At 44.6% G+C, this 22,173-nt stretch overlaps 1 protein-coding gene across 1 annotated transcript in view; it reads right to left on the reverse strand.

Moving 5' to 3' along the window:
- Positions 1-22,173, reverse strand: part of Ehd4 (EH domain containing 4) — a 75,349-nt gene that overhangs the window by 43,973 nt on the left and 9,203 nt on the right. Inside the window, exons 2-3 of the mRNA XM_052724792.1 lie at positions 12,570-12,746; positions 2,182-2,279 (exon numbers count right to left, since the gene is read on the reverse strand). Of these exons, the coding sequence (XP_052580752.1) occupies positions 2,182-2,279; positions 12,570-12,746 (275 nt within the window). The remainder of the gene's footprint in view (positions 1-2,181; positions 2,280-12,569; positions 12,747-22,173) is intronic.

The raw sequence follows: 22,173 nt of genomic DNA on the forward strand, positions 1-22,173 counted from the left end.
ATTACATGCTGCTCCCTGGACGGCTGGCTGGCATCTCCTGACTCAGTCTTCCTCTTCCCAGAATTCTCCTTGTCAAATAACCCATCTATACTTCCTGCCTGGCTACTGGCCAATCAGCGATTTATTAAACCAGTGTACAAAAGCACTATCCCACAGCATATGTGCACATGTACTTGGTCACAAATGTGCATGTGCATGCCCACACATGCACCAGTCAGAGGAAACTTTGGCTGTCATTTCTCAGGTGCTATCTATCCTGTTTTTTGTTTTGTTTTGTTTTGTTTGTTTTTTTGTTTTTTTGGGGGTTTTTTTGGTTTTTCGAGACAGGGTTTCTCTGTGTAGCTTTGCGCCTTTCCTGGAACTCACTTGGTAGCCCAGGCTGGCCTCAAACTCACAGAGATACACCTGGCTCTGCCTCCCGAGTGCTGGGATTAAAGGCGTGCGCCACCACCGCCCGGCTTATCCTGTTTTTTGAGCCAGAGTCTCACTGGCCTGAGATACATAAGACTCTGTCTCAAATGAAACAAAACAAAATCATCTATGAGTACTGAGCTACAAAGCTCCATAAAAACAACAAACCCTAATACTCTTTGTAAGAATAAAAACGTGTTAACATTGTGACAGCCACATTATTAGTAAAATAAAATACCTATGTTCCTTTCATTAAGCCCATGGAGACCACTATGGCAAAATGTCAGTTGCAGAAAATGTTTTTGATCATTGTATTTCCGCTAGAAATTATATGTTCAGATATGTAGGAAGAACTGTTGTGACAGCGTGAGTTTCTTCACACCCTAACTTTTTTGAATTCTTTGTAATAGCTATTATTTTTATAATAGAAAACAACAACAAAGATCTTCGTGAGAGAAGACCAGTGTAAGACTGCTTTTTGTTGTTTTGTTTTTTCTTTTCTTTCTAATCATCAGATTCTATGAAGACTCAAGGTAGCTAATGGCACTGTTGAGTGTCCCTGCCAGAATCAGCAAAGAACCACAAGATGAGCCTCGGGAAGGCCTTAGCTCAGGCAGACCCAGCTCTCTGTGAGTCCACAGAATGCCAAAGGAAGGAGGATCACTGGCCACAGAAGCCCTTTCAATGCCAGCAAAGCAGCTTGCATGGACTGAGCAACTACGCTTTTGCTTCCTGGACTGTGAGGAGTTCACCGCTGGTCACACGCATGGCTGACTCCAGACTGGCTGCCACTCAAGTTTGGCATGCAGGGTTTCACTGGCATGCTGTGCAAAGGGCTGTGAAGCTATCAGCAGGAAATGACAGCAGCAGAGCACCTTGGAAGCATGCTTTCCTTCAAAGGGCAGTGTGGGGGAGGGCTCGCTTGACCCACCTCACAACCATAACCTTGGGATCCACCCTGAACTCTTCTGGCCAAGCATTTCTTGTCTATGCTGCTGACCCAGGATCTGTCCTATGACCTTTTCTCTGGAAGTGAGGCCAGAAGGCAGCAGTATACCCACTGAAACCACAATGGCCAGGTCTGGAAACAACTATCAATTACCATGGCCTTGTCTGTCAAGGCCAGTGGAACCATGTCATTGTCCAAGCACTTTCTGCTCTTCCTACATACAGGCTCTTTCCACAATAGTTTCCTTTGAGTAATCCTTACTCATCCTTCAGATCCTGGTTCAAATGTCACTGCCTCAGGGGTGCCTCTTTCCACACTCCTATACAAGGCCAGGCTCCCTCATACCTTGATATTGGGTTGCAGTTCGTGGTGTTTCACCAATCCTCCTTTAGTTCTATGACAACATGAAGAATGTCTGCTTCATTTCTAGTTCCCCAAGGACAGAATCATGCCTGTTTCTGCTGGGTTTCCATGCACAGGATAGTGTCTGCCTAGTAAAAGCTTCCCCTTGACAAGATGCTTTAAGGGCTCCTGGGGTGAAATCCACACCAGAGGGAGGAATGTCAAGTGTCCAAGTGAATAGTTACCAAGGGGTTATCCCCCCTTGGGTGTGGAGATTTTCCTGAGCTCGGTACTAGCTAAAATGGCAGAAGCTATGACCCACCTCATTTGTTTCTTGGGGCTTCCTTGGCTGCCTAGGATACTATGGGAGGTCCTGGGCTGTGGCTGTCCTGGAGGGTGGGGAGAATGGGACAGGAGCAGAAATGCTCTGCTCACAGTTGAAGGGCCTCAGACAGCTTTGGAGAGGATGGGGCACTGACCTCGGCTAATGCGCTGCTTCTCCCCAGACAGGATGCCAGGGCTGTCGATGATGCTGATGCTCTTCAGAACCTGGTTGGGCAGCTGCGAGCACATGAATCTGGAAGAGAAAGAACAAGATTGGGGCCAGAAACTGGACCTTGCAGAAGTCTCTTCTAACTGTGGGGCTCCTTGGGCTCTCTCCTCACAGATGTCTGTAAAAGGGAATGAGGAGGGGACAGGCAGAGGCTAATGATGCCTGTGAAATGGAGTGTAAAGCAGGGCTTGGAGGAAATTGATGGTAACTTTACTGGGACCACAGAATAGATGCCATTCCACAGAGAGGTGTGGGAAAACTGCTGCAACCCATTGCTACTTGCCACTTGATGCCAGGTTGTCAATTGTGGTTTTAGCTAATACTTATCAAACACTTGGGCATTTTACAAGTATCACCTACTTTGGTCCCTAATTAACGTCCTTCCATTGGTTTCAGAGAGGTTAAGTAGCTGAGTCCCTCCGAACTGGGCCTTAGACTCAGTCTGACTCCTCCCTCACGAGCCTCCTGTCCCTACCTTGCCCAAGCATCCTAACCTTCTGCTACCTCCTTTAGGGTGCACTTCTGGGCCAGACAGAGTATCTGAGTCTGCCCTATACTGTTCTGCAGACTGCTAGAGGTCCTAGGGCCGAGGTCCCTTTCTGATGCCCCAAGGACCTAGCATCTAGTTCAAAGCCCCCTGGGCTTCAAGTTCAGCAAGGGGCAGGTACCTCGGGGTAATACCAGATGCTTAGGAGCCCTAGGTGTGCCCTGAGAACAGGTGAGGGGCAGAGTCAGCAGAGGTCCTGACCGAGCATCTTCAAGCCTCTTTGCTGCTCTCTCTTGCCTGCCTCCTCCTTCTGACCATGGTCCCTGTTGCTCGGCTTCCAGGCATTTGCCCTAACAACCGGGAAGCAGAGTGGGATGGAAGGAAAATGTTGAGCTGTGCTCTAGCAGACTTGGGCTCAGAGTCTGTTCAGCTTTGTCAGTAAACTTCTATTAGCCCTTAGACAAAGGCCTTTCCCTGCCTGTGGCCCGTTTCCTTATAAGTAAAAGGAGATGAATCTGACGTGTCCTTGGGAGCTCTCCCATTGTGAACCAATGAGTAATAGCAGGAAGCACTTTGTTACTTCCACCCCAGGCAAAGAGTCTAGTTTGGATCTTTGTTAGGCTTGTGTATGTTTTAAAGGGGGAAACAGTGCCTCTCCTCTTCCTGTTTTAAAAGAGCCTAACTTCAGTATCTGTGTGGGCAGAGGCTTGGGAACAGCTCAATTCTTCCATTCAGTGGAAATGGTGGGGATTACTCAGAAAGTAAGTATGCTGGGAATGCGGGACAAGGAGGCCTCACAGCCTCCACAGCTGTGGTTAGGGCAGCCCCGTGGGCAGGGAAGGGCACCCAGGCCCAAGGTGCTATCACTGACATTCATGAGAACTGTCCTTTAAGGGGCTCTGGACTAGGTAGTCACACATTTTTTTCTGTATTTACCAGTCAGATAGGGGGGTGGAGGAAAGGCAGCTCTTTGAAGCACAGATTAGTTATGACATCGTGGGGTCTTGCAATAATGTGTGGTGGCTGCAGGAGACAAGCTGGTACCTCCTAAGTCAGATGAGCAGAGCTCAGTGCATAAAGGTGAAAATCTCCATAACGTAAAAAATAAAGCCAAACACATGTAAGAGAAGCCGTTCATTTACCTTTTCCTCTGGCCTCTCCTGTACCCTAAGTCTAACTGCCCAATATGAGCAGAGCAGGTATGTGAGCAGAATACACAGGGGCCACCAACACCGTTTGTTAAGTTCCCAGAGAGAACTTGACTTTATTATTCTGCTCTCTAGAACTGAGGGAGAAACAGAAATCTGAGCACAACTCGGTGGACACCATTTCTTGTCAGTCTATCCTGAAACAGGTGGCAATGCTGTACCTCTGTGAAACTATTTTACACAAACTGTTCCCACAGGGAGGCTGATATTTCTCCAAAACCACAAGCTCACACTCAGTATCAATTTTTCCAAAACACAAAATCCCTAGATTTTAGCGTGAGGCTAACAGAAGGGCTTAAAATTCCTACAGTGCTCACTCCTGGAACGTAGAGCAAGAGCACGTCAACAGCTCCCGCCCGGGTCATGTGTGCGAGCCACAGAGCAAGAGACGGTACCGCTGAGCTGTCTTCACACAGCAGCAAGGACAACTGCCAAAGACAAGGAGACTAGCCGGGCTCCAGGGGACCAGAGAGGGGCTGCTGAGGGAGGCCGTGTGTGCAGGACCAGGCTCCACTCCATCAGAGAGACTGTAAGGGGTGTGGCGGGGGCAGGAGGGCAGGGAGTACAAACAGGCACTGGGCCCTAAGGGTGCCACAGCAGGTTGGTACTGCAAGGTTAGGAGCACACATGTGGGCATGTTCCTAAAACCACATTCCACTGTAATCAGGAACCCTAACAGCAGGATGGCAATCGCCACTTACCTTTCCACCCTGAGAAAGGAATGTGGAAGGCAAGATTTGTCGTGCCCTCACAGCAGGGCAGGTCTGGCAGTCCGCAGCTGCAGGTTTCTGCTGGAACATTTCCAGATAGATTTCCCTCTTTCCTGGAGTGGCTAAATCACCTGGCCTTCTCTATTTCACACAGAAGACAGGCGTGCTGCAGAGATCCAGGGCCTCTCTCAGTTCCCACAGGTCCCTCCCACTGACCAGATGAATTTTGTTTCCCAAGGGAAAAGAAGGAAACAATCAAGATCCTTCACTGGACCCCCAACTCCATGTCTGGGGAAAGTCAAGGGTAGCAAAGGGGCAGAGGATGAAGTAAAGGTAGGGATCATAAGGTCTCAAGCAGGTCACCAGTTCTGCCTCACAGGAACACAAGGAGGTAAGAATATTAGGTTACTTAAAATTGCCTCCCAAAGCTAAAATTCTAGGTTAACGATTAATGTTTAAAAAATAAATTTGGGGCCGGGCGGTGGTGGCGCACGCCTTTAATCCCAGCACTCGGGAGGCAGAGCCAGGCGGATCTCTGTGAGTTCGAGGCCAGCCTGGACTACAAAGTGAGTTCCAGGAAAGGCGCAAAGCTACACAGAGAAACCCTGTCTCGAAAAACCAAAAAAAAAAATAATAATAATAAAATAAATAAATAAATAAATTTGGGCTGGCAAGATGGCTCAGTGGGTAAAGATGCTTGCAGCCATTTCTAATGACCTGAGTTCAATCCTCAAGATCTACATAGTAGAAAAAGAAAACTAGCCGGGTGGTGGTATCGCACGCCTTTAATCCCAGCACTTGGAAGGCAGAGCCAGGCGGATCTCTGTGAGTTCGAGGCCAGCCTGGTCTACAGAGTGAGATCCAGGACAGGCACCAAAACTACACAGAGAAACTCTGTCTCGCAAAACAAAAAAAAAAAAAGAAAAAGAAAACTGATTCCCACAGGTTGGTCAGTGACCTCCACACATTCACAGTAGCAAGTATGGCCAACTGTCTCCTGATAAATACACACACACACACACACACACACACACACACACACACACACACACAAGAATTAAAAAACTAAATTGGTGGGCTGATTCACACCTGTAATCCAGGCACCTGGGAGACCTGGGAGGTAGAATGGGAGAAATCAGGAGATAGAATTATCTTCAGCTACATACTGAGTTTGTGGCCGGTCTAGGCTACATGTGACTCTCCATTTTTTTCAAAGCACAAAACAACTAGACTTGTAAAAGAATTGGCCAGCACCTTAATACTGATTTTGATTTTTCAATGGAACAATACGGTTTGTAGTAATTATGATAATAATAACACCAGCATTGACTAGCCCCTGACCATGTGCCAGGCCTGCTCTACTTTATGTGTTCATGAATTAAATCTTTACTGCAATCTGAGAGGCCTTACAAAAGGGCAGACTGGGGCTTGGAAGGGCCACATGCTCTCACTTGTCATAGCCCACTGGTGACAAGTGACAGAGCTGAGATGGAAGCTGGCAGTCCTGGGCGCGTCTTAACCACATGGTTGTTACTATCACGGCACACACTGGAATCACTGCTGAGTCTCAGGTAATGTCCTGAAAGAAAGGACTGGTGTACCACGGCCCAGGAGCTTCCGTGTCAGCCAGTGTTCTACCTAATGGTGTGGAGGATTACGTAATGGTGAACAACAGACAGGAGATGTGGACTGAGCAATCTCACCTTCACAGGTCTCTAAGCCTCTCTATGCAACTCAATCAGGTTTGTCATCAGCTCAAATCACAACAGGAAGGGAGCACAGAGCATTTCAAACACTTCCTTTGATCTTGCCTGCTTTACTATGAGTGTAAACCCAGAGATTATATGATGTAAACAGAAAATCTACAAAAAGACCCAGGCAACTAAATATCACACAGCCCCACTATAAATGGTTGATCTAACTTTCTAGTGCCAAGAAGAAGTGATGTTCACATCTAGACTACATAAATGCCCCTCTCTCAACTGCTATGGAGGAAAGCCAGAAGTAGTATTCCAGTCTAGAAGGTTCTGTCCAAACCAAGGGGAAAAGGTGCATTTTCTGAAATGACAGAACCAAAATCATACAGGCAGCTGTCAATCAGGAACAATGGTTTGGGATCTGGAGAGATGCTTGGTAGTTAAGAGCTCTGGCTGCTCTACCAAAGGATTTAGGTTTGAATCCCAGAACCCATATGGTGGCTATAGCTCCAGTTCCAGGGGATCTGCAGACCTCTTCTGGACTCTGCCAGCACCAGGCATGAATGTGGTACACAAACACACATACAGGCAAAACATCCATATATATAAAATAACAACAAGAACCCCAAAACCAGCCAGGCAGTGGTGGCGCACGCCTTTAATCTTAGCAGTTGGGAGACAGAGGCAGGTAGACCTCTGAGTTTGAGGCCCGCCTTACCTACAGAGCAAGTTCCAGGACACCCAGGGCTACACAGAAAAACCCTGTCTCAAAAAACCCCAAAACAACCAAAAAAAACCCAAACAAACAACAATAACAACAACAACAAAACCCTCAATAGATTGTAGCTGGACATGGTAGCACACATTTTTAATCCCAGCACTCAGGAGCCTGAAGCAAGTGGATCTTTGAGTTCAAGGCTAGACTGGTCTACAAAGGGAGTACAAGGCCAGCCAGAGATACATAGTGAGATCCTGTCTCAACAACAACAAAAACAAAGGAACAATGGTTTGTGACCCAGAATCACCTCAAGTCCTAAGGTGAAAGATTACTGGGAAAAACTTAAGGAATTATAGGCAAATGCTTGCATGTGCGCATGTGTCTGTGTGTGTGTGTGGTGGGGAGAGAGAAAGAGAGAAAGAGAGTGTAAAATAAATGAACTTCTTTTGTGAAAAACAGTTATTTGAAATTATACTAGATGCTAAAACTAAAAACAGTATCTGAGGCTACCTGTATTAAAAATACTGCTATTTTTAGAAATGTACACTGAGGGAAACTCACAGCATCTAATTCATACGCAGACTGCTGGAGGAAAATGTCAGGCCTCAATCCCTGATGCTTCTGAACTGACTGAAGACATTGGTGTCTTTCAGGACTCATATGTAGGGTGCTGTGGGCAGTGTCTGTTCCTTCTCTGTCAAGTCAACTGCCTCCTGATATATGCTAGAATTTCAACTCATGCTCCAAAACAGGCTGCTGTGGGACTTCTCTCAGATGAAGCAGCTTGGTGGAGAGAACTTGAGGCGGCCAATTTTTAAAGCCTCGTTTCCATCAAACTCTTTTTTGTTCTAAATTTAATTTCTCCTTGTGCTATTCAAGTATGCTGTTTTCTAATTCAAACCTGTCTTTTCAGGACTTCATCTCCATTTCTTTGAAATGGGCCACTGATCCTTTAGTCTCTCAACAACCAGCTTAGGGGACTCAGGTCCCCAAGGTTTGCTTAATGGGGAAGTTGGTTTCATCCTCCAGGCATCACCTGACCTATGAAGCACCCTGTGAGATATTTAACTCTTAAAGATGCCCTGGGGAGCAGTGGCTGAAGTCATCAAGGCCTAGGGAGAAAGCTCTACCCAGAAAACAACTGGTTTTCCTTCCTATTACGTTTTGACCTAGTTTCCTGAAAATGTGTCATGCTAAGAGTTCCCGCCTTTGGTGCTAACCCTGCTATATCCCAGAGGGCTGCTATAACCACTATAATCGTGCTCACTTGCACAAGCGCGCGCGCGCACACACACACACACACACATACACACACACACACACACATACACACACACACACACACACACACACACACACACACACACACACACACACACACACACGGAATACCCTACCCTAACTAATGCTCTTTCTTATGCACTGTGTGAGGCAGCTGCCTTGTCATGCAGACACCACTTAACTGGGCTATCAGCATTGTGGATTTCCATGAGGCACATCCTGTACTTGTGAGCCTCACACAGGCACAGCCACCAGGATGGCTTGAAGGGCCAACATTCCTCATTGTTGGGGCACAGGGTGGAAAATGGTACGAAGAGGGAAACCTGAATTCTGCTTCTTCCTGATCACCTTTTCTTCAGCAAATCACTTCTTTGCTTTTAGCTTCCTTATTTGTGAACTGGCCATTTGTTGGAGGATATTTGTACACTGTGTGAAGATATATTGCTGTGATTGGTGTAATAAAAAGCTGAAGAGCCAATAACTAGGCAGAAGGTATAAGTGGTATACCACAGAAGGTATAATTTCCAGGGAGAAAAAGGATCTAGACATGCAGAAGATGCCAGGAGACACAGAGAGGAAACAGGAGGTACAAGATGGAAGGGAGGTAATGTCACGACAGAGAGTAGATTAATAGAAATGGGTTAATTTAAGTTATAAGAGCTAGTTAGAAACAAGCCTAAGCTATAGGCTGAGCTTTCATAATTAATAAAAAGTCTCTGTGTCATTATTTGAGAACTGGCTGGTGGGACAGAAAAAGACTCGTTATAGCCACTTTATTCTCTGTTAGTCCCACAAGCATAGTACTGATAAAATTATGTGAACTATACCTTGGTAGATAGTGTCTTCTCCATTGTCTTCACTGCAGGGCTATTTTATAGTTAAACGGGGGTCGTAGTAGGCAGAGTTTAAACACTGCACCACTGGGAAGCTCAGCACTGTGGTTTCCAGGACTGAGGCCAGATGATCTGGGTTCCAACCACAACACTGCCACTAGGCTGAGTGACCCCAAAGATATTATCTTACCCTTGCTGTTCATCAGTTCCTCATCACTGCTTGGGGATAATGATAGCAGCCATATAATGCATCTTCATGAGGACTTAAAATTAACATATCTCGCCGGGCGGTGGTGGCGCACGCCTTTAATCCCAGCACTCGGGAGGCAGAGCCAGGCGGATCTCTGTGAGTTCGAGGCCAGCCTGGGCTACCAAGTGAGTTCCAGGAAAAGGCACAAAGCTACACAGAGAAACCCTGTCTCGAAAAAAACAAACAAACAAACAAACAAACAAAAAATTAACATATCTCAGTTTTCCATGTTGCATAGACAAGTAAAGTCTGAGGCAGTGCTGAACACATGCTATATAGTTTTTTTGTTTTTCTATTATCCTGGACTCAATTAATACTCAATTTGTATAATGCATGGATTATTTTCAGCACACTTTAAATTCTAAGATACTGAACCTTGCCATTCAAAATCTTTCCTCTATACTTTTCTTCCATGTTTGAGTTTAAAAACAAGTTGTTATTTTAGGAAAGTAAGTTATTTGACAAAGTAAAACAAACTAATAATCATTCTTCCTGCATATTCCCTTAAAAGTATGCACTTCGCTAAATGAGAATCCCCTTGGGTTTAACTTCTTTCTGCACAGGGGAAAGCTGTCACCCATCGCAGCTCTGGAGTTAAGGCACAAGCCCCTCCTGCAGAAGAGAATCCGCAGGGGAGGCCCTCTGGACAGTGTTCTGTAAGTCACTGTTAGCAATAAGAACGAACTTCTCCATCGACATCACCTGCACACTTTCGCCTAACCCACCCTCAGAGGCTCTCTTTGGACTGCAACAGCAGCATCGGAAAGCGTTCAAAGGAGGGATCTGCTCACAGACGGGACTTGGAGGCTGCCTGGGCTCCTCTCAGCACAGTGGCTGTGCAAGTGTTCACCCCAGAGTCCTCAGGGATGGAGCCTCAGGCTCTGGACAGGCAGCAGTCAGAGGGAAGGGCTGTTCTTATTCTTAGAAACATCTAGAAAGGAGAAGTGCTGCTCAAGGCTCCTGCTGGGCCTCAGGGCCAGCCCCACTTCCTCTTCGTAAGCAGGCTGCAGTTGGTCTCCACTGCTAGCTGAAGGCTGGCTCCCCTTCTTCAAAGCCACACTCAGAAAAGAGGGGTGTGGAGGAATGGCAGGAAAGAAGAGGAAAGGGTTTAAAAAGAAAACAGACATTCTAACAATATTAACTGTCCCAACCATGAACTTAATCGTCCAAATAAGGCTAAAAGCACAAAAAACAAAAATAGAAATTGACCAATAGCATTATCTCAAACTAAAAAGCCTCTGCACAGCAAAGGGAACAATCAACAGAGTGAAAAAACAACCTATATAATATAATGGGAAAATATCTGTCAGGGTATTGATATCCGGACTACAGAACAAACTCAAAATTAAAGACAATAACTCCCAAAGAACCAGGAATCCAATAAAAAAATGGCCAAATGACCTCAAAAGAAATAAAAATGTCAGTTAAACACATGAAAAAAATGCTCGGTATCATTAACCATTAGGGAAATAAAAACCAAAAGTACAATGAGATCCTGCCTCACCTCAGTTAGAATGGATATTATTAAAAAATGCTGGGGATGATGCGGAGGAGAAAGGAACCTTTATACCCTGTGGTGACTGTCAGGTGGGGTAACCACTACAGAAAACATATAGTATCCTCAAATAACTAAGAACTACCTACCACCCAGCTATCTCATTCCCGTGTATATAATACACCTGAAGAAAATGAAATTGGTACACATGAGAAATCTGCACAGCCAGGTTTATTGTGGCACTATTCATAGAGCTAGGACATGAAAGCAGCCCAGGTGCCCACCAACAAAGAATGACATAAGAAAATACGGTAATTAGGCCTGTGGTACTGCTGCAATTCAGCTACTAGAAGACAGAGGCAGAATGACTTCAAGTTCAAGGTCTGCCTGGTCTACAGAGTGAGTTCAAGGCCAGCCTGGGCAACATCTCCCCAGCACTCCATCCCCCCTACTCCCCACCCCACCCCTGCGGAAAAAAAAAAAAAAGAAAAAAAAAAAGAGGACTGGGTATACAGCTCAGAGGTACAGCACATGGGAAGCCCTACACTCAATCCCTAGCTCCAGTACAAATGAGAAGAAAGAAAATGTTATATATACATACAAATGGAGTGTTATTGACCATTAAATAAAATCCTGTCCTTTGTAGCAAAGCATTTCCAAAGCGACTAAGCTTTCGGAATGGCTTTTTGGGATCCAGAGTATCATGTGAAATGAAATAAACTAGATACAAAAAGAAAAGATTTGCGTGGTTAAAAAATAAAACTGGGGGCTGGAGAGATGGCTCAGAGGTTAAGAGCACCGACTGCTCTTACAGAGGTCCTGAGTTCAATTCCCAGCACCCACATGGTGGCTCACGACCATCTGTAATGAGATCTGGTGCCCTCTTCCATATACATAATAAATAAATAAATCTTTTTAAAAAAAAATAAAATAAAATAAAACTGGAAGAAAAATAGTTGGCACTATTCATAGAGTTGAACATAGGGAGGGGAGAAAGAAGGAGCGATGGGAAGGAGGGAGGGAGGAAGGGAAGAGGGAGGAACACAGTGGAGCAGAAAAGAAGGTCAGTGGATCTGATCCTACTGCAGAGCTGCAGCAGCAAACCTGGCATGTGTTCTCCCCAGGCCCCAACACCTCAGCTCTGCTCCAGGGAATAAGGAAGTAGCTCAAAGCACAGGAATGAAAAGTCAGAGAAACATTCAGGAAGATGAGGCAACCTATCCTGAATCAAAAGACCAAATCTGGATGTCTGTCTTCTCTGGGCTGTTTCCTGAGTGTGGGAAGCCCTGGGTGCCATACCCGAGAAGTGGCTGTCCCACTGCCATTTAACACTGCTAGTGACAGGACCTGGGCAACCTGAACTATTCCTGTGCAAACCACATTATTAGACATTTGCCCTCATACTGGGTAGCCAGAATGTCCATTTTGGGCCTCAGCTATGCCCAGGGAAGTCACTCAGAACAGATGCAAGTAATTGTGTTGTCTGACAGTCTTAGAATATGATTGATTGACCCCACACACACTTTCCTCTTCCAGAACACATGCTCTGTCCTGTTTGACTCTATAAGTGATAGGCAATAATTTGAAGAAAAGTTTAAACAACCTAATCAAAGATTGCAGCCTCCTGGTCCTTACCTGTTCAGAAAAGCATTTCCAAAGCGACTAAGCTTTCGGAATGGCTTTTTGGGATCCACAACTAAAGCGTTCCCAGGGGTGCTTCCCTCGGTCTCCCCATACATCACAGCAATGAAGGAATCTGTGGTCGGCTCCGGGCCAATTCTCATGCCGGGGAAATCTTGCTCCAGTAAATATCTGGAAAAGGAAAGGAAAAGCTTAGCATGATGGCATGAATAAGAGATCAAAAGCTGCCCCCGGGTTACCCAACTCAGGCGCAATTATTAAAAATATTGGAGGATCAGGAGTTCAAGATCATCCTCCACTACATACAAGTTTGAAGCCAACCTAAGTTTGATGATACCCTGTCTCAAAAAACAAAACAAAACAACCCCAAACCAAAAGTAGACATCTAGGTCTCACTGACATAACGGGTGCCACCTTTGGAGAAGCATTACTCAGTTACCTCACCGTTCCTATGCATTCTGGACAACTGCTGAACTCGCTCCCCGCCTAGAAAAGTGTCCCTGGCCTGCATGTGGAGCACCTTCTCTATGGTTCCCAGGCACCTTGTGTAAGAAGCCATCATGGTACATCAGATGTCTTGGGAAAGACCCAGGGTCAAGGGAAGAAACTACCTCAGTTTCTTCAGCTCCCCACTCCAACAGTAAACCATCTCTGTTTCTCTACATCTTGATTAGTCAAATGTAGCCTGTGACTATTTCTGGGGACAGAGAGAAAGAACTGAATGTCAGAAGTCAAACACAATTTTGCCATCATTATGAGGAGAAGTGAAACTTCTTTCTTATACAAACAAAATAAAAATTAGTTAGCAATATTAGTAGGCTTTACTCTAAACCTTTTCTTTATGTCACTGCCACTTTTAACTTTACCAAAGTTTTTAAATTTCTATGAAGTTGCAGAAATCCAGAATAGAAGCATTGTTTTAAGATGTCCTATACGTTGAGACTAATCATAAAAAAAAAAAAATCTGGTTAATAACTCCCAGCATTTACTGAAAACATAAAGCCTTATACATGCACCATGCCTAATATATGCACCATGCCATATGCATGTATTGTGCCCTATGTATGCAGCAAACCTTATGCATGTACTATTTGCATGCACTGACATTCTATATGCATGTGCCTTACGGATGCACTATACCTTATGTATTCATTGTGCCTTATGCATAAACTGTTTCATTTAGTTCCTACAACACTTTCAAGTGAGTGATAACATTATCTTCATTTTACAGGTAGGAAAACAGATTATCCGAGAGGCCAAGCAACTTGCCTAAGTTACACAGTGAGTGAGTGGAGACAGAAGGCAAGCAGTCAGATTCTCAGATGTGTGCCATCTTCAGAGTTTTAAACTTGGTGTGGCATTAGTGCCTTTCTCAGACAAGCAGAAACATTCAGGACCCTCACCGCAGGATATGGTCCTGGGAATAAGGACTTTCTACTTTCTTTAATGTGAGGGAAAGGGGCTCTCCAGACTGTCCTCCCACACAATCCCCTAGTCTCCCCAAGGACATGGGGCACATTGACTCATTCTCCTTGAAGAAAAGCTGAAGCAAGAACATATTATTGATTCAAAATGTGTCCATATTTAATTTCTTTTCAAAATATTAAACTCCTTTGCAGTCAAAGCCTTAGTATGTCTAATAGCACAGTCAACAGCCTTAGGAGCAGAAATGTTCAATTGGTTAATTCTTACAAAATTCCACACAAATCAGACAGACAGACAAGAGCTGCAGTGAGATGACTTCACTGTGAGACCAGTGTGTATTTCACACACCTAGCAGAGCATGTGAACACAGGCACACAGCCCTTTGGGAACTTCAAGTCTGCTCACTCAACAGCTGAGCTAGAACTGAGAGCCAGGCTCTACCTCGGCAAGGTCTAGTTTGACTTCCACACCCTCAGCCTGGCTGAGGCTAGGCAGGGAGAGAGGGGGACTGAGGACAGGCAGGGAGAGAGGGAACTGAGGACAGGCAGGGAGAGAGGGGGACTGAGGACAGGCAGGGAGAGAGGGGGACTGAGGACAGGCAGGGAGAGAGGGGGACTGAAGACTAGGCAGGTAGAGGGACTGAAGACTAGGCAGGGAGAGGGGACTGAGGCCGACAGACAACCGTGCAGATGCAAAGCTTGCCAACAGCTGCCAGGGTTGCAGGATTCCTGGTTGCACACACAGTTTCCAACTCACAAAAGGGTCACGTCCAAGCACATTCTGACATCTGAAGGCAATGTTTACTGGGGTTTCACACATCCCTGTAAAACCGAAGAAACAGACAGGAGCTGTCCCAGCAGCTTTGGGGAAGGGGAACTCAGGGTTGAGTTCTATCTTGCACGCCTCCTTAGAATGTAACCCCTTCTCAGTGCCTCCACCAGGCCTGGGGAGGAGAGACCTCCAGGTCTCACATCAGTGCTACTGAGAAGGGACCTCAGGTGGGAACACAGTGTAAGGGCTGTTGACGTCGCACACTCCCTGTAGAGGTGTCTAAACTCTTCCCTGATGTTTCATTTAGTTGAAATCCCATGACCTTTGGAATTAAATGGGAGTTTAAGGGACACTACCGATGACACACTTGTTTAAAGGAGAGCAGATGTTCCTGACTTCCAAGTTTCTACAGTAAGAGAGGCCAGCTTCCCAGCAGCAACCCTGCCAGGCCCAATGTTAACAAGTGCTTATTTTTAAGGCAGCTGCAAATACGAACTACTTTGAAGTATAGGGTGCCCTCAACTGTGACCTCGGTAAAGCATTCCGGCTCTGGGTCCCAAACACAGATAAGAACTAGGGAGGATTACTGTGTCACTTTCTTAGGATATGAAAATGTTCAGTGGTACTCTCCCACAGGTACTAAAAATGTCCACACTCAATGTTCAGTTTCATTATCAAAGGAGTACCAATGAAAGACACAGTATATTAGCAAATTTAAACACCCTCCCATATACTCTATGCTAGTGAGGGTCACAAAATCCACCTCTTTATGTAGCTGCAGGAATAGTTGGTGCAACCTGACTGCAAAGGTCCTCACACACTTCTTCACATAACAGATATTTACAATGGGTTGCCTTGTGGAGTGGAACCTCTCCTGTCTACTGTGGGGGTCATCTATGGGCCTGCTTTTTCTCCTCTGTGAACCATCAGCACCTACAGGGCTTAACATACATACATACATACACACACACACACACACACACACACACACACACACATTCACAAAGTCTCTGGAAATCATTTGATTTAACCCATCTAAAGAGGAGGATACTACTGTAGACTCCTGACTTGTTTTTCTGCTCAAACTCACTAATGGCCACACAAAGATCCCCTCACTGCTGGATGAGGCTAAAGTCCACATGTTACCTTGGGGCCCCAGAGTACTCTCAGTTCAGTGGTTACTTTAGGGCCTGTCACACGTATGAATCAACAAATGACACACTCTGGGTGGGCTGTCCAAAAGGGTTCTTCTGACCCTCAGATATACACCACACTGTTGGGCAGGCAGTTACACATCAATGTAAAAAGAGAATCAAGAACAACCACGGGACCAAATGTCCGATGTGACCAAAGTGACACTGAAGGGAGGCGGCTGGGAGGGGAGGGGACAGTGGACCCTGAGGTATGGCATACACAGAAACTTGAACCTCGCAGACCCTAGCATAAGGCTGAGCCAGAGGCTTTACCAAAGCAGGAGCTCCAGGGACTCTGAGGTGTCATCTCTGGTAACAAGAGTTGAAAGGAACACAAGAGGCCACACAGGAAGACGACAGAAAAGAATCCGCGTGGTACAGAGCCGAGCAGCCCACTCCACAGGCATCCTGTGCCTTAGAGGCTTGGTGTCTGTCCTTGGCACCACTTTGCCCCCTTTCCTGTGTTCTCAGAGGGGCCTGCCAATTCTAGCAATGATTGCTCCAAGGTCTTGAGCCAAGCCATCAACGTAAAAAGGTCCAGACATTTGGATCACATGTGGTTGAGCGGAAGTGGGGAGGGTGGCAGGAGACCCAACCTCTCTGTGTCCTGGTCTGATGAGGTCACTGCATGTAGATGGTGTCTTTTATTTACTGCTTAGGCTAGAGGGGGAAATTAACTTCAAAGGAAAAGTATTATTTGTGACGAAGGGAAGAAAGAAAACCTTAGGATAATGAAAAGTTGTTTACTGTAACCGAAGCACCATTTTCTCAAAGATGGGTTTAAGAATGACTAAAAACAAAGAAAAATAAGAGGTACATTATTCAACAATACCCCAAATTCCAGCTGTGAATTTTGTCACGTGGGTATTTATCATGCATTCTCTCTGGGTTGGTACTTCCATATTTCTTTATTTTGTTTAGCAATACATTCTACCTAACACTGGGGACTTTACGTAAAAAGCCTTTACATAGTCTCAACTGGTAAATACCTTATGGGCAAACACTGTTTTCACCCCCATTTTACAGGTGAATAAACTACTAACTACAGGTCAAACAGGTTAACTGAGTTAAATCAGGATTAGAGAGGCTGAGTCAGCCACCAATGGGAGCATTTACAGGAAAATGCTCTATGAGTCACAAGGAATGTTCAGACAGAAGATCTTATTAAGCAGGTATTCAGTAAGTTAAGTATGCTAAAAATATTCCACATATATTTGAGGTGTTGTTTGAGTATTACATTCTGAAGCTAAAATTTACAGACACAGCTTATGAAAACAAAGTATTTAAAGAAACATTCACGCACATCCTGGCATCTGTGCAGTTTCAATTCATTATTATTATGTTTTAAACACATTTTAAAATTAATTTATTTACTCTGTGTGTGTGTGTGTGTGAGTGTGTGTGTGTGTGTGTGTGTGTGTGTGTGTGTGGTGTGTATGAGTGTGTGCCACATGTGTAAGTGGAATCCAGACTTTCAGGAATTGGTTCTCTCCTTCCATGATGTGGGTTCTGGGGACTGAACTCAGGTCATCAGGCTTGGTAGCAAGCACCTTTCCTCACTGAGCCATCTTGTTGGCCTACCAAAACCTTTTAAAAAAGAGAATTAATTTTGGGGCTACAGAGATGGCTCAGTGGTTAAGAGCACTTACTTTTTTTGCATGACTGGGGTTTTGTTCGCAGCACCCACATAGTGGCTCACAACTGTCTGTCTGGGGATTCCAACACCCTCTTCCGGCCTTCAAGGGTACCAGATATGCATGGGATATACACACATACATGCAGGCAAAACATACACATGAAACAAATATAAATTTTTAGAAAAGAGGGAGAATTAAACTAACACCAATAGTTGCCTCAATCTTTTGAGTCTTAAGGTTTTATTCGTTTGTAAGTAGTACTTGGAATTGAACCCAGGCCCTCAAACACACCAGGCAAATACTCTGGCACCGTACTACATGCCCAGCCCTACTAATGTGGGGGTCTCTGCAAATGCTTTGGCCAGCAGAGGACGATCATGAGAGGCAAGAAGAAACTCTTGTTCAAGAGGACTCAGTAGCTGGTGCTGGTTCAAAGAGTTTACTAAACCTGGCAGTTTATTTTAGCCATATTTAAGCACAGCACAATTTCAGAAAAGAAGTTTCCTGATAATTAACTCAGTCCCATGTGTACAACAAAACTTAAGACACATTTATACTGAAACTCTTTACAAATACACATGGCCTCTTCCAAAAGATGGGTTCTGTTGACTCAGAAACAGTGCTCACGACAGGGTCTAGGGAGTACTGAGGTGAACACAACGCCTGTGGGAGTCAGGATCGGCCTGGCCTAAGACAACACAGACGTTAAAAGGCTCGCTCATAAGGATGGGTTTTATTGACTGAGAAGCAATGCTCAAGATCTAGGGGAAAGTCTGGGACCAACATAATAGTCTGGGGATTTGGGTGAGACTGGCCCTACAGTTAGCAAAGATCACCAGGTTATAAAATATTCCATTCCCAGCATTCAGGTGGAAAACAGGCAAACATCTCTTTCCTTTGAAGAGACAAGTCTGTGTGTTTAACTTGCCTGGTTTCCCAAGTGCTTATCTACGTGCACAAGGACCTCTTACCCTCTACGTACTAAAATTTTAAATCACACAAGTGTGAAAGAAACATAATAGAAAACACAATCAAGATCAATGGAAAATTTCATTTTTAACTCAAGAGAATGATTCTTAAAACATTTCAACTTACAATATTTGGATATTATAACGTATTTTTATTGCTAATATTTGACCCATTATTTCACAAGGGAAGGGATTTGGAAGAAAAAGTCCTTCCATTCTTACTTATCTTGAACTTGAAATTATTTGGTTTTATGTTTGAAATGGGGTCTTACTATGTAGCCAGACTAGGCTCTGATTTACAGCAATCCTCCTGCCTCCTCATCCTCCTTGGTGCTAATATTACAGGTGGGCTTCACCATGACACACTAGAAACCATTTTTTTTGTTTGTTTTAATTCATGTGTATGGGTCTCTTGCCTGAAAGCATGCCTGTACACCACTTGAGTGCTTGATGTCCAAGGAGACCAGAAGAGGATACTGAATGCCCTGGAACTGGAGTTACTGGAACTGCTTGTGGGCTGCCATACGGGTGTTGAGAATTGAACCCAGGTCCTCTGGAGCAGCAGGCAGTGTTCTTAACCAATGAGCTATCTTTCCAGCACCAGTATTTTTAACATTTTGATATATTACCATCCAGTAATTTTTCTGTGGATATAATTTTTCTTCTAAAATTATAAACTGCCTAAACAATTTTGCATATAGATTTTTTTCACCATTAGTTTTTCTTTATGCCATTAAAAAAATCTTTGACACAATTTTTAAAGGCTATATACTTTTTCTTTTGTTTTGTTTATTTTGAGACAGAGTTTAATTCTGTAGCTCAGGCTGGCTTCTAATTCATAGTAGTCCTCCTGTCTCAGTCTCCTAGGTGCTAGGATTCCAGGCATAAACCATCACACTCTCTCAGCTTAATGGCTGAAGCTAGTCTAAGGTGGCATCAATTTAGTTTGCTATTTCCTAACTGTTGGGTAGCTAGGCAGCTTTCATCACTTGGGCCAGGGGAAGCAGCTCAGTGGTACAGCAGGCGCTTAGCATGTATGAAGCCCTGGGCTTAGTCCCCAATACCAAATCAGTCTGTAAACAAATAAATAAATTCAATCAAGTCCTGGAACTTGCTACATAGACCAGGCTGGCCTCAAATTCACAGTCATCTGCCTGCCTCTGCCTCCCCAGTGCTGGAATTAAAGGTGTGTGCCACCATACCAGGCAAAACTATCTTTCTTAAGTATGAAATCTGCCTTATTATCATTAGGATTGCTTATTTAGGTGATATTATTTTAGAAATTGCTGTGCCTAGCAATGGAATGGACATTACCCTGTTGAACCAAACAACTGGAATTTGCTGGGTGAAATCTTACCCCTCTGATGGCTCTTCCAGCTCTCAGTGGAATCCATACTACTTGGGGTTGAGCTGTGCTTTGGACAACTGCTGTCAACATGATATCAGCACCTGTGCCTTCCTTCCATGCTCTCAGGAGGGTGGAGAAATCTCTTGGAATCAAGTCAATTTCTCGAAGCACTGTTGATTTTTCTAGCTTTTCATTAATCACACAATGAACATTCATTGTTTTTGATGTTATGGTTTGTAATTTATAATCTGAAAGACTCAGGTTGTAAATTCTTTGATCTTAGAGCACTGTAGTTCTTCATAAGGGCTTTGCAGAATACAGTATTTCCAAAGTTTTTTTTTTTTTACTACAGAACACTTTTCTTTTTCTATGAATACTAATACTCTCTAATAATCATTCTACAGAGTACAGGTATGAAGGAAAGATCAGATGGTCTTTACTGAAACTCACAGATATTCTGTTTTGTCCCCAATAAAGTCTGTCTTTCAGTCTGTCCCCAATAAAGTCTTTCTGTCTGTCTGTCTGTCTATCTATCTATCTATCTATCTATCTATCTATCTATCCACCTACCTACCTATCTAACTATCTATCTCTCTAATTTTCTCACTATTGTGGTGGTATTGTGTTCCCCAAAATATTGTGTACCCTAATAAATTTATCTGTTATTGTTCTGTCAGAGAACAGAACAGCCACTAGATACAGAGGCTAGAAAATGGTGGCACTCACGCCTTTTTTTTTTTTTTTTTTTTTTTTTTGGTTTTTTGAGACAGGGTTTCTCTGTGTAGCTTTGCGCCTCTCCTGGAACTCACTTGGTAGCCCAGGCTGGCCTCGAACTCACAGAGATCCGCCTGGCTCTGCCTCCCGAGTGCTGGGATTAAAGGCGTGCGCCACCACCGCCCGGCGGCACTCATGCCTTTAATCCTAGCATTCCAGAGACAGAAATCCCTCTGGATCTCTGTGAGTTCAAGGCCACATTGGAAACAGCCAGGCATGGTGACACACGCCTTTAATCCCAGAAAGCGAGCCTTTAATCCCAGGGAGTGGTGGTAGAAAGCAGAAAGGTATATAAGGCATGAGGACCAGAAACTAGAAGCATTTGGCCTGGTTAAGCAGTTAAGCATTTGGTTGGTTAAGCTTCAGGCTTTCGAGCAGCAGTTCAGCTGAGAGCCATTGGGATGAGGACACAGAAGCTTCCAGTCTGAGGAAACAAGACCAGCTGAGGATCCGGCGAGGCGAGGAGAGGAGAGGAGAGGAGAGGTGAGGTAGCTGTGGCTTGTTCTGTCTCTCTGATCTTCCAGAGTTCACCCCAATAACTGGCCTCAGGTTTGATTTTATTAATAAGACTCTCTAAGATACACACTATATAACCTTAGCTGGACTGGAATGGTCTAGACTGGAATGAACCAGACTGGCTTCAAATTTACAGACATCCACCTGCCTCTACCTCCAGAGTGCTGGGATTAAAGGTGCATGCTACCACACTCAGCTAAATAAAATTCTTTAAAAATTAATAATGGAAAAAACTCTTCATGTGATTAATTCATGAGATATGAATACTCTACCTTTACATGAAATAACAAAGGCAAAATCCCTAAAATGAGAAGTTTGACAAGCACGTTCCACTCTCAGTTCATTCCTCAGACAAGAGGAAACAACACGAAGTGTAACTGACAGTTATGGATCCAGAAGACACAGGCCTGTCTAATCAAACGATGTCGGAATACTCCTTCAGCCAAATGACCAGAATGAAAATAAAGCCTCCACAGCTACCTTACGTACTAGTGACAGCAGGCCATAAATAACAGAGGGAAAAAAAACCTTACAAAAGTGGCAGCAGCTGGCGTACCTAAGGATAACATTTCTAAGCGCTGCAGAGGGCTGGAGAAGTAAAACAGTCACCTTGGCAGCCAGACGAGAGAAGGTCCCACCAAAGCAGCCGGAGTTTCTGCTTGGGAGTTTCTGCTTGGGAAGAGCGGAAACAAAAGTCTCACTCAGATAAAACACAGTTCTCATGCAAATGGATCCCAGTGGGATTTTTTTCAAGGAAGCACCTAACAATGTGATTTTAAAGTTCTCAACAAGTAATAGAAAATGACAATTAACAGTTGTTGAAAAATAAAGAGACTCAGAAGGATCTGGAGTTAGCATTTGTTAAAAAGTGTTTCAGGGCCGGGCGGTGGTGGCGCACGCCTTTAATCCCAGCACTCGGGAGGCAGAGCCAGGCGGATCTCTGTGAGTTCGAGGCCAGCCTGGGCT

The sequence above is a fragment of the Peromyscus californicus genome, unplaced genomic scaffold (assembly GCF_007827085.1).
Source record: "Peromyscus californicus insignis strain IS unplaced genomic scaffold, ASM782708v3 Scaffold_7__1_contigs__length_154581171, whole genome shotgun sequence".
NCBI lineage: Eukaryota > Metazoa > Chordata > Mammalia > Rodentia > Cricetidae > Peromyscus > Peromyscus californicus.